This window comes from Anguilla anguilla, chromosome 4, assembly GCF_013347855.1.
Source record: "Anguilla anguilla isolate fAngAng1 chromosome 4, fAngAng1.pri, whole genome shotgun sequence".
Lineage (NCBI taxonomy): Eukaryota > Metazoa > Chordata > Actinopteri > Anguilliformes > Anguillidae > Anguilla > Anguilla anguilla.
Genome location: NC_049204.1, coordinates 22,730,617 through 22,743,030, shown reverse-complemented (window position 1 = coordinate 22,743,030; position 12,414 = coordinate 22,730,617). Strand labels below are relative to the sequence as shown.

The 12,414-nt window shown below is 42.4% G+C and overlaps 1 protein-coding gene across 10 annotated transcripts in view; it reads left to right on the top strand.

Annotated features, from left to right (window-relative positions):
* Positions 1-9,554, top strand: part of LOC118225454 (microtubule-associated serine/threonine-protein kinase 3-like) — a 51,698-nt gene extending 42,144 nt beyond the window's left edge. For 8 of the 10 annotated variants that reach the window (XM_035413875.1, XM_035413876.1, XM_035413871.1 and 5 more), the window contains 4 exons: positions 408-530; positions 636-772; positions 3,782-3,966; positions 4,467-9,554. In XM_035413875.1, coding sequence (XP_035269766.1) covers positions 408-530; positions 636-772; positions 3,782-3,966; positions 4,467-5,539 — 1,518 coding nt within the window. In that variant the 3' untranslated portion in view covers positions 5,540-9,554. The remainder of the gene's footprint in view (positions 1-407; positions 531-635; positions 773-3,781; positions 3,967-4,466) is intronic. The other 2 variants (XM_035413872.1, XM_035413881.1) reach the window with 1 other exon arrangement.
* The last annotated feature ends 2,860 nt before the right edge of the window (positions 9,555-12,414 follow it).

The window sequence follows — 12,414 nt, the reverse complement described above, 5'->3', positions numbered from 1 at the left end:
CTCTGTGCTGATGTCTGTCGGGTGTTAAGACAACCAATCAGCAGTTAGGTCATACATCTTGTATGCGATCATGTGATTCGTTTTTTTTAATCGCATTGAAGCTGCGAGGCCTTGCTGCTGATTGACTGTTTTATCAGCACCCAGTAGATATCAGTGATGCTTTTCCCCAGAGGCATTTCACATGGCCTGTGACGTTTGGTTGTTTATTACTGCATTATGTATGGTTAAAACAAGCAAAGGCAAAAGATTGCCTAAATGCCCCATGGCGCAGCGGTTGTTATGCTTAAAAAAACGTGATGCGATATGTCATGCAGCTCCAGTTTCCGAGCGTGGTCAGGACACATCTCCCTCTCTCTGTACGCTCTCTGCGTTTCTCAGTGACTCATCGCTCCCGTTCTCTGTTACAGAGTGTGGAAGAGGGCAGCCCCGCCCACGAAGCGGGACTGAGGGCTGGTGACCTCATCACTCACGTGAACGGGGAGTCGGTCCAGGGGTTGGTGCACACTGAAGTGGTGGAGCTGCTGCTAAAGGTACGCTGACACCCTCAGGTTGGGCAGGGGGGTGGTGGCCCTGACCTGCGCTTATGGTGTGAACACAGAAAGGGGCGGGGCTCATTCGCTTTCCTCCTCTCACAGAGCGGTAACAAAGTGGCCCTGCAGACGACCGCGCTGGAGAACACCTCCATTAAGATCGGGCCCGCGCGCAAGACCAGCTGCAAGGGCAAGATGGCTCGCCGCAGCAAGAAGAGCAAGAGGAGGGACAACCAGGACAGGTCAGGAGAAAACAGAGCCCAGCTCCTAACTGCTTCACCAGTTCTCCCTTTCTGCTGATCTACCTCCCACAAAGAACGTTGTGAAAATATTCCAATCGCCAGTCTCCCCCTAGTGTTTAGAAATGGTAAATTAATTTGCCATCTTTCATGGAAGGAGGAAAAAACAAGGGCAGAATTACCATTTGGTGTTCTGATATTGAAGATTTTTTTTGAAAAATGTAATGGGTTGTTAGGCTGTCAAAAGTGCCATGAAATTGAGTTTGAATATTAGCTTTTATAATTAGTTAGAGTTCGAATATATTCAAATATCATTTACCTATATTTCACAAAAATAAGCTGCTTATTGCACGTGACGCTCCCTCTAAACTGGCATGTGTGTTATTTTCCACAAGCGGGCAGTAGAATAGAGGACATCATTGAACTTTCATACTAGGTTACTACATCTGGGGCCTCATTTATAAAACGTATTTTAGATCAACTTTGTGGTGCGTACGTAGAAAATCACATCAAAGTAGTGATTTATAAAATTTCAACATGACTTGATTTGACTGTGGCTGTGGTTGTGGCTCTATGTCAGGTCTTCACATCGCGTATGCACGCAAGTTCATTTTATAAATGAGCCCCCTGCAGTTTCTATAGCCTAATGCGCAAATTAATAAAGCACTTTCTCGTGGATGTAATTTGCCACAACTCGGCATTTATTAATCATAATAATAGGGAAATGATTGTTTATAGGAAATGATTGTTTATTTTTTAACACAAAAACTATTCAAATGGCTAATACCTGTAGCCTAAAACAACATAAATTACTTTGTTTAGCTTGTTTAACTTCTTTCATCATCCAATTTTATCAAAATCTTCAGAACAGAAAGGAAACATAACCTGCCATATGGGAACATTATTTAACCTAAATTGTTAGCTGACCAGTAACGTTAGGTGTCCATGGAGCTGAAAGTATCACCGGAGGTTATTGGCACTAGTTTCTGAAAGCGAGGATCAAGATAGCTTGCTACATTTAAAAGCAGGACTGTTGTGGCGAATCATGTTCATGCATGCAAAGTTCATTTCCTGTGTTAACGTTACTTCCCAAACAGGGCTTCTACTACCAGCTAGTGGGACCAACTCCTCCGATGCTGCTGCCATTTTCACCGTTAGTTTTCAATATTTTTGATGTGACAGAGGAAGTAACGTTCGCACAGGAAATGAACTTTGAGTGCATGAACATGATTCGCCGCATGAAATTAAAGCCTGTATATTTATGTTAATTACAAAATGCAGAATCAAAAACGCGGGATCCAAAACTAATATTCGAATGCTCAAATTTAGGTTCGAACTTAAAAAAAAAAAAAAAGAAAAAAGATTTTCGAATAGTTTTCAAACTTTAAATATTTTTTGACAGCCCTAATGGGTTGTCTGTGGTTTGATGCTGGACATTACAAACATGCTGTCTCAGTGGTCACGCTAGCCCATGGAAGGTCTTTGGAACACAGGACATTTCAAAATCAGTGTTTTACACTAATTCACTTGCGCTTTGATAAATGACTTTTTTCTATAATTTGACAACTCTCAATAATAGCACAATAAATGTATGTTGTTCATAATTTTATTATGTCACTTTTAGCATTAGCGGGATGAAATAAGCTACAAATAATGTTTTGCCGTTCTGATCAAAACTCATTTTTGCCACACAGGCCTATAAGAAAACCGAACTCTAGGAGTAATTTACATTTTACTTACTCATGTTCCACAAGCTACAGTGGCATTGGCAGAAAAATAGTTTTGGCAGCCCTGTTAAAAAAACGTGTGTAGGCCGATGAGGTAGGTTTTTTAGGAATACGTTTTCCACACCCGCTATGTCCAGCTCAGTGCTCCTTGGAGCTATCTTATAATACTGTTGTGGTGTTAATGGTAATGCAGTCATCGTCTTTACTATTCCAACTCTACTGCCTTACGGTTGTACAAAAAAGACATAATAATATCAATTATGGGATGTACACAGTGTCGATGGAAAAACAAGAAGTCACCATCAAGCACCCTGCAATGTAGCATACCCTCGCACTGGCAGAAAATCATCTATACAACATTAAAAGGCTGACAAACTTGATTTGTTTTCACTTTGAACATCTGTAGTGAGACTTTATTGACCGTGTTATTGTAACATTGCCACGGCAGGCATGTAAAAATTTAGCTATATAGTTCTGCCTCACCATTGAAAGCTTGCTGTGGAGGAGGTAATGTATTACAAATGATCTTTATATAGACGATAACCTTACCGCAGTACTACTTGCCTACTGTGTGTGGTTTGATGTTAGAGCTCACAGACTGTGTGGTTTGATGTTGGAGTTCACAGACTGTGTGGTTTGATGCTAGGGCTCATAGACTGTGTGGTTTGATGTTGCAGCTCACAGACTGTGTGGTTTGATGTTGGAGCTCACAGACTGTGTGGTTTGATGTTGGAGCTCACAGACTGTGTGGTTTGATGTTGGAGCTCACAGACTGTGTGTGGTTTGATGCTAGGGCTCACAGACTGTGTGTGGTTTGATGTTGGAGCTCACAGACTGTGTGGTTTGATGCTAGGGCTCATAGACTGTGTGTGGTTTGATGCTAGGGCTCACAGACTGTGTGGTTTGATGTTGGAGCTCACAGACCGTGTGGTGTGATGTTGCAGCTCACAGACTGTGTGTGGTTTGATGCTAGGGCTCACAGACTGTGTGTGGTTTGATGTTGCAGCTCACAGACCGTGTGGTGTGATGTTGGAGCTCATAGACTGTGTGGTTTGATGTTGCAGCTCACAGACTGTGTGTGGTTTGATGTTGGAGCTCACAGACTGTGTGGTTTGATGTTGGAGCTCACAGACTGTGTGGTTTGATGTTGCAGCTCACAGACTGTGTGTGGTTTGATGTTGGAGCTCACAGACTGTGTGTGGTTTGATGTTGGAGCTCACAGACTGTGTGGTTTGATGTTAGAGCTCACAGACTGTGTGTGGTTTGATGTTGTGGTTTCTCTCAGCAGAAGGCGGACCATCCTGAAGAAGCTGTCCAAGCAGAGCACTGTGATGCACAGCAGCCGTAGCTTCTCTTCCGGGCTGCATCACTCTGTGTCCTCCAGCGAAAGTCTTCCGGGCTCCCCCACACACAGCCTGTCCCCTGGCCCCTCCACACCCTGCCGCAGCCCCGCCCCAGACCAAGCTTGTGGTGAGTCTCCACAACCACAGGAGCTAGCTTCTTTCAGTAATCCAGCTAGTTAGTATGATTATATACCCATATATCACATTTGTACCTTATGTTATGTTAGGTGTTTTTGTTCAAAGGCTCTTTTTTTGGCCAGATGACTTTCAGATTGCAGGGGCCGTGCTGTCTGTGGATGAAAAATTGTCCTAAAATTTATACTATATTCTTTTTAAGTGAACAAAATATTGAACTACTTTCACGTTGTTGAGCCCTTTTGCACACATCAGTTTCCATTTGACCTCACTGACAGCCTAATGGTGCCATGGTTCTGCGTTTATTAACTTGGAAGAGTAGGTTTTTTGGAATGTTTTCTAGAACACTGACTTAGAATTCTGAACTCCATTTCTTTCAGTTACCTGTAGCAATTGTTACATCAACATTAGAATGTTCAGTTCAGAACATTCTAATCGCATATTTGCGATCTTACACCTTAAAGGGTTAAGCTTTATAACTTTTTCTTCCAGACACCAACTCTCCTCAGAGCACGTCTCCCTGCTCCAGCTCTCCCAGCTCTCCGGCCGCACACATCCGGCCCAGCTCCCTGCACGGCCTGGGCCCCAAGCTCAGCAGCCAGCGCTACACCAAAGTGGGCCGCCGCAAGTCCACCAGCAGCATCCCGCCGTCCCCGCTGGCCTGCAACCCCTCCCCTCAGCCGGTGTCTCCCCAGCGCTCGCCGTCCCCGTTGCCCGGCATCACCAAGACCCTCCACTCCTTCCACGGCAAGACGCTGTCGCCCCCGACCATCGTCCGGCACATCGTGCGGCCCCGCAGCGCCGAGCCGCCGCGCTCGCCGCTGCTCAAGAGGGTGCAGTCCGCCGAGAAGCTCTCGGGCGCCTACCACGGGGACAAGAAGGCCTACGCCTCCCGCAGGCACACGCTGGAGGTGCCCCACTGCGAGGCCGACGGGCTGGCGGACCTGGAGGGCGAGGGGGCGTGCGGGCCCTCGTACCCGGCCGAGCACGGCCGCCTCGGGGGCTACCTGGGCGGGCAGAGGCTGCGGGACTGGGGCGGAGACCGGGCGGAGGAGGTGGTGGTGATGAGGAAGCTCAACCTGTCGGAGAGGCGCGACTCCTTCAAGAAGCAGGAGGCGGTGCAGGAGGTGAGCTTCGACGAGCCCGAGGAAAAGCCGGCCTCCGGCCCCACGCCGCCGCCTCCTCCGCCGCCCCCAGCGCGGGCCCCCTTCAAGGCCGCCTGGATCGTTGCGGGGCCCCAGCCCAGCGAGGAGTCGGGACTGAGGGTCGGCACCCTGGTGCCCCAGATCGCCGTGCAGGGCTCCGAGAGCGAGGAGCCTTCCGAGGCAGAGGAGGACAGCGAGAGGCCCGAGGCCACGCCCCAGGAGGCGGGGGAGGAGCCAGAGGCCACGCCCCAGAAGACGGGGGAGGAGCCTGCGCTCTCAGAGAAGAGCTCTGGTGATGAAGGGGAGGCCACAGCGAGCGTGCAGAGAGGGAGTGTCCAGTGGGCCGCCTCAGAGCAGCCGAAAAGCACAGGAGACTCTCCGAAGCGCTCGGGCCCACAGAGAAACCAGCTGAAAGAGTGAGCGCTCGTTATTCACAGAGAAGAAAACCAGACGCCCAAATGGCCACGTCTCCAGAAGGTGCACCCCGCCACTCCCGGAAAGTTGAAGGAGAGACGTCCTTTTGCCAAATAGAATTTCCAAAAGAAGCTCAAGAAAGTTTTGCTTTTATTTTCGCATTTGGTTCCATTGAAGTGGAGTCCCTTCGGGGGTTGCATCGTAGCCTAAACATTTTATTTTGTAAATATTTGATATGGAAAGGAAAAAAGGCTAGTGAAGCTGGACCTTTTTTCCAGGGCTTATTTATTACTTTTATAACCTGATGGGATTTGTAATGGGGCCAAAACAGTAAAATTGTTTTCTTGGTTGATGACTAACCAGCCAGAATTGCTGTTTTATGACACAGTGACGGCACAACATGTGTTGTTGTTTTAACAGTATTTTATGTTTGCAATTTAATATGTACGATGTCAGTTTTTTTTCCTTCCCTTGAGAAGTAGACTATATTTATAAAGGGGATTAATTGCATCTTCAGATGTAATTCAGATGCAGATTACATACTGGAATTAGATTGCTGTTGTTTTCTGCAAACAGTGCAGTAAACATTGGAAAGGAAAGCACTTCTTAAGTGCATCCTGACATGTTTTGTTGGCTTTGGATGGGAATAAGTAAACAAAACTATTCCTCTAATGTCTGAGATCTGTACTTTAGAATAGAAATTTCACTGCCATTTTCGTAAAGGCTTTTACTTTGAGAACTCCTATGAACAAATCTAGGTCAGAGGTTTTTGGATCTTTTGGAAACCTACGCATGGCCCACGGGCTTTTCACTGAACCAAATGCAAACTTTGATCCTGTAGTTTATTTTTACTGGCATCCAAAATTTACTTGAGATCCAAGGCAACTGATTAATAGTTACCATTTCCCCTGAGCTGCACACAGCAGTTTCACGCAAATATGATTTCAACGAATGACCTGTTCTGTAACTATGGATACAAAGTACTGTATGTCCCATTAACAACTGTGGTTCTATTGTAATGGGCCCCCCTCATTTTATTAGACAGATCTTTTTTCTTTTGTTTCTTAAGATGTCGTCATGTTACAGATATTCAGCACACATCGACATATTTTCCCCCATCACCGTTTGTTGCTAGAATATTGCAAAAGGCAGGATAACCCCTTAGACACAGAAATGTTTCTTCTGTCGTTGTTTCATCCCCTGAAACATTTTAGTACTGACTTAGAAACACTCGGTACATGTTAGAAAGTTGTGCGTTTCTATGCATTACTTTATTCTCAAAGGTCTTCAAATATTTTTCCTGGCAAAATAGAAACAAGTATGGAAAATGGAACTATTGAATGCACTAAATGTTTTCTGCACCACACTAACTTACTGTCACACTTAATGACAAATATTAAGCTAATGCATTAGTCCAGTATACTTTGTTCACCTTAAAAGGTTCTATTTGCAGTTTTTTTATAACACTGATGTGAGTTGTAAGTACTGTATATGAATTAATATAACTGTGATCAACTTTAATTGAATATGTCAAAGAGATTGCTCTGGTCTCCAGCATGACAGTGTGTGCTTGTTTGCTCTTAAGCATGGATCTGTCATTGTGGGACCCCTAAAAGTTGCTCGTTACAATTATCTTACTGTTGAGACTGCCTATGTACCACAGACAGTTGAAGCCAGAACTGCATTTCTGTTCAGAAAGTGTCTGTTTTTAGCCCACATTAAATAACTTTGCTTTTTCCTAACGTGAACTCTGGCTTGATCTTGCTTGTCCCAGGAAGTATGTTGACTGGCTGTCGGAATATAGGATTGAGAATAAGCCTGGGATATTTTGTGGGCCTAATGCTTCAGAATAGTAGCTCTTTTGCATGGTCATCCCAGTTTAAATTGTTGACCTACAGTCTGACTTGTGACACACTGATCTATTGTGTGCGTTAAGCTTTTCTGAATTTCTTAAGCTTTTTCTCAGCCCCTACATTTGGCCTTTTATATATTTGAAGTATTTCTTCTGTTATTTGATATTATAAATCGATGTTTACATTGGAGTAAGGTGCACTTGCTTACACTGAAGGCAAACCGTTCTCATGAAGAAAGTAAAAAAAAAAAAGAAAAATAAATAGAAAAAAATACAAACTAAAATAAAAACAGGAATGTCCCCATTCCTTCAAGACCTAGGATTCAATATTGACACTTTTTAATCTTTTTGTACTGTACAAGTATTTCTGTATGTATATTTTGATATGGTAGCTGTTTGGAAGCTGCAATGTCATGGATTTTTATTCCATTTGCTTCTTAACCAAACTTGATAAAATGTTCACACCAGCTGATGTTCAAGTGTTGGAGGTGTCACTCTGTCTGTGTGAAGGGGCAATGGCATTGACAAATGGGCCTTGGTCAGGACTTTGGCAAGATGACATGAGAAATGTCCTCAAACAATATCAAATTCTCAGTCACTGTGCATTTATGTAAGTTTGGTCTGTCTTGGTGCAGTCCTGAAGAAGCAGAGTCTGTTATAAATCTCCATATCTGTCACATCGCTGTATTTGTACAGGAAAATTGACTAGCCCAGGCTAAAGATTGTACTTTAAATCCAAGAATCTAAAGTAACTCCTTTAGCACTGAGGATCTCTTGAACACCGAATGGCAACACACTGGTGTTTGATACTGGATAATATACCGGACATTGGATTTGTGAGGAAGGCATACCAATGGCCCATTAAATCTCTGCCTGTATGATGTCTTATAAATTGTTTACACTGTTTTGAACAATTCAGAAAGAAGCATGTGCTTTGTAAATAATAAAACAAAACTGCTTTTTGTAATCCTGTATTTCTACTTGATGAAACCACTCCCTTTGGTATACTGTAGTGTGGTACTTGTATTACAAAGTCTGCATCTGAACACTATATCACATAAACGTTTTTGACATACTTTATGATACTGTAAACCGTTACTTGTTGGTTTAGTGTATATATAATTTTTCCTTTGTCATTTTTTTTTTAGAATATCTGTCAGATGCATGCTGCATGTGACGAGAGCACATGATACTTGATTGCACGGTTTTCTGGGTAATATTTCCCCTCCCTGTGGGCTGTGATTTGTGTCTGCAAGGCAGTGTTCTGATGACTTTGTGCAAAAAGTAGCCCTTTGTGTTCTGATTTAGGACCCCATGGCTCTTTCTCATCATCTCAACCACAAACTAACTGGGGCCTATTTCTTCATAAAATGTGCTCTTTTTTGCCTCTAAATGAATATTTGACATGAATTCTGTACGTGTTTGGTTTTTGTTTCACTAGACACATGGAGCTGCGGACCCTCGTCCATGTTAATGCTGCACCTAAAACTGCTTTCAGCTGAAAGCATTTCACCTCCGAATCAGTTTGTTTGTGGTTTAGAGATGCGCTGGAGTGATTATGGATGTATGCAGATGGCAGCAGGCCTGTAGTGTTTCTCAATAAACCATCAAAAGGAATGTCATAGCTCATAAATATATCAACTGCAAGCACCGGCTCCAGTCACCTCAGTCAGTTTTGATTCATTAAATAATTATTTTCTCTTTTGACATTGTTCTGTATGAACAGTGAGTGCACAGTTTAAAACTTTTTTTTTTATTTTTTATTAAATGATTCTTTGAACACTGCATCCTAAGTTTAATTTGGTAGAAGTTACAGGTGAAGGGGTAAATAAACACAGTCACAACTAGTATGCAACAACAAACAAAAAAAACTTGTTAATGATTTTGTGGGGTTGGTATAATTGAGAAATTGAAGTTAAGGGCTAGAATGTCTTACTGTGCACATGGGTAACTGGTGATGTACTGATCCTGTTCCTTTTTGTTTCCTTCATTTTGTAAGGTGTGTTTCAGCTGTGTGGCTCCTGGTCTGCATTGGCATCCATTGCTTTGTAGCCGCTGGTGCTGGTTGGTGTGAAGGATTTTATTTTTTATTTAAAGTTTTATTTTTTGCTGTTCTATAACAGTGTTTTATAATAAATTATTTGCAGATGGCGTTTGATATGAAATGCAGACGGTGTCCTGACTTCTATTTTTTGCCCTTGTGCAATACTATGATTGTAAAACCACAAATTCTCTCTGCACTTTGAAATTTGTACTTCTAGCTTCTAAAAAAAACATTTATTGAGAGGCTTATGGTCTTGTACCTATTTTTACCATGAGAGGGCAAACTCTTCAAATTGACTCACACGCTATGCTGCCTGGCTGGCGTTCCCTGCAGAAAATGGGCAGTTTCAAAAGGAATCCACATTAAAATGTCCCATTTTATTCACCTTTCACTGAGTTTATAATTATGATGTCAGACGGAATATGGACACTCCTTTATACTGGTTTATAATTGGACCATTTAGGGGCCTGGTAACTATAGCCACGTTGCGCGATACACAATAGTTGCCACACTTATGCCGAAATAACAGCAGGGGGTGACATGCTACTTGAGTAGCCTGTCTAGATTATTGGGATTGACATTCATATCCTTGTCATTTTGTGCATTTCACGAACTTAAGTCAACTCCTGAAGCAGCCACTGGGGAGGAGTGCTCAATGAATAGCACCATAATTTAAAGCAAAGTAGAACTTCACATTGGACGTTCCCCTCTGCTGACAATAGCTGTGCTGTACATTTAACTTTTTGCATTTCTCTAGAATGACTGTTTCCCTGCTGATAGCTGACAAGAAAATCTCTGTTTCTAAGGTTGTGAAGAATGAGTAAGAAAGATGACTGTCATTTTTAAAATGGACTTGAAGCAGCTCATGAATTTCATTGGATTACTCACTGATTGTGCGCTCTGTTTAACTCCACATCTGGTAAAAGCATACGCAGAATACGTCCCAGTTATTCATTCCAGTTTCAGTGTGTTGATTCAGAGGAGAGAGCGCTGGTACTGCGTGGATTTATTCCTTTCCCGTTTCCCCGGCAGGGTTTTAGGAGGTGGGGTTGGTTATGTGGTGCAGAGAAGAATGTTTTCCCTGGCAGTGGAGTTTGATTTCCATTCCTCACGTACTGCTGGAGGAAGAAGGCATTCATATTCAGCACCTCGGTTCATGACTCTGACCTTCGCAGAAGGTTTTGCTTTCAGTGGATATGCCTCTTGGCTCCACTTTTAACAGCAGATGTTCATCTTAAACTTTGTCTTTCTGTTACTAGATGTGTCCCTGGCATTAAAAGCTGTGTCCCACAACATGGCTTTTAGTCTGTTGATCTTCAGTCCTGCCACCTTTTAGTCTGTGGATCTTAAATCCTTTCTCCCACCACTGCTATGCTGTAGTTTATGGGTGACTTTGCTGTATACCTCACTGTTAATCCATGAATGTATTTAAAATCCATACATTGAATATAATCCTTGTCATGCAAGAAAAACTGAAAAAATTTAATTTGTGAAGGAAAATGGAGATGGTGTTCATTTTGCGAATTAATCAATCTCCTTTTCCAGTTATATCCATGTACAACATTATGCTCCAGATTCTTTTTTTGAATTATTATTATAGAGTGCTTTGTCTTCCTTGTCTTTCTTTTCCTAAACACTTTATAAAAAATTTTTTTTTAAAGAATGTGTCCAGTTTACTGGCACAAAGCTCCCCCATGCACCACCCCCTCCTACATGCCAAATTCAGTACCTCACTTTGGGCCTCTCAAAGTCTAGTTATGACATTCCAAAGCACTAGCTTACAACCTCTGCATCTTACATTGCACTTTCAACCATTTTATTCAATGGGAAAACTAAAAGTACTACTATCATTTATTTTGGAAACTTGGAAGTTCTGTTTTCTATATGATACACTTTTCAGCATAAAAGCAAAAGTATTACACACATGTAACATTTTAATGTGTTTGGCATTACATAGAGATTTGCAGAATTACACTATTCAGCAAGCAAGCTGTTACAATGAACCTGTATCATCTAGAATCAGTTCTTAGGTTTATTTCAACATGACCTGTAGCCATCTGATTGTCTTCTCTCTAGAGTGTAACATAAGGCATGTATGTTGTATCTTTTATATCTGACTGAAATCCCGAAGGCCATTGTGGATTGTTTTATTGTTTGACAGTAGCTGTTTAACTGGTGTAGTGAACCAGTTTCAGTAATACAATTGCTTTTCACAAATATTTTCATCAACACGTATGATTAATTGGGAAACGTTTGCAGCCATACAGGGAGCTATAGGTTGGCTTCCAGCACCCATAATTTCTGCAAACGACAGCGTAGGAACAAATTGCTGAAAAACCAGGAATACCTGGGGGAAAAAAGGGGAATTATTTGATGCAATTGCATAAATAGTTCCAGCTGTAGTTCCATGCTATGTTTTTGGATAAATAATCCCTGTTTTCTGTGGGATCTGAACTTCTGCAGTGTAGAGAAAAGATTAGGGAAATTTTAATTATGAATATCTCCATTCATATCGACTGCCTCTTGTCTGCTTGTTTCACCCTACTCAGTCACCGATTGAATTTAACTCCATACAGTGATTTCGTATTTTTAAATTAACTGCACAGAAAGAATGTCTTTGAAATTATACAATTTAAGTGCTTGACAATTAATTTCTGCTTAGACAAACCCTTCATCAAACTAGAGGCAGAGTTAACCATAAGTGGACTGCTCCATGAGTCTGCATATCCGTGGTCTCGGTTCTATTTGTTCCCGTTTCTGCTGGTTTTGTCATCTTTTATTTTCGCTGAAAGTGTTAGTGGTTTATTTGTTTTGTATAAAAACGTCAATGTTAAGTCTAAATTACAGAAAAGACAAGCGATTGATGGGTAGCTAAAACGTTGCGTCATCCCAACTGCACAGCGTTTTACATTTTCGCCTCGTGCCGGCCTCTTTCGACTTTTCCCGACAGTGTTCGTATGTTTCCGTATAGTTCGTGTGGTATCG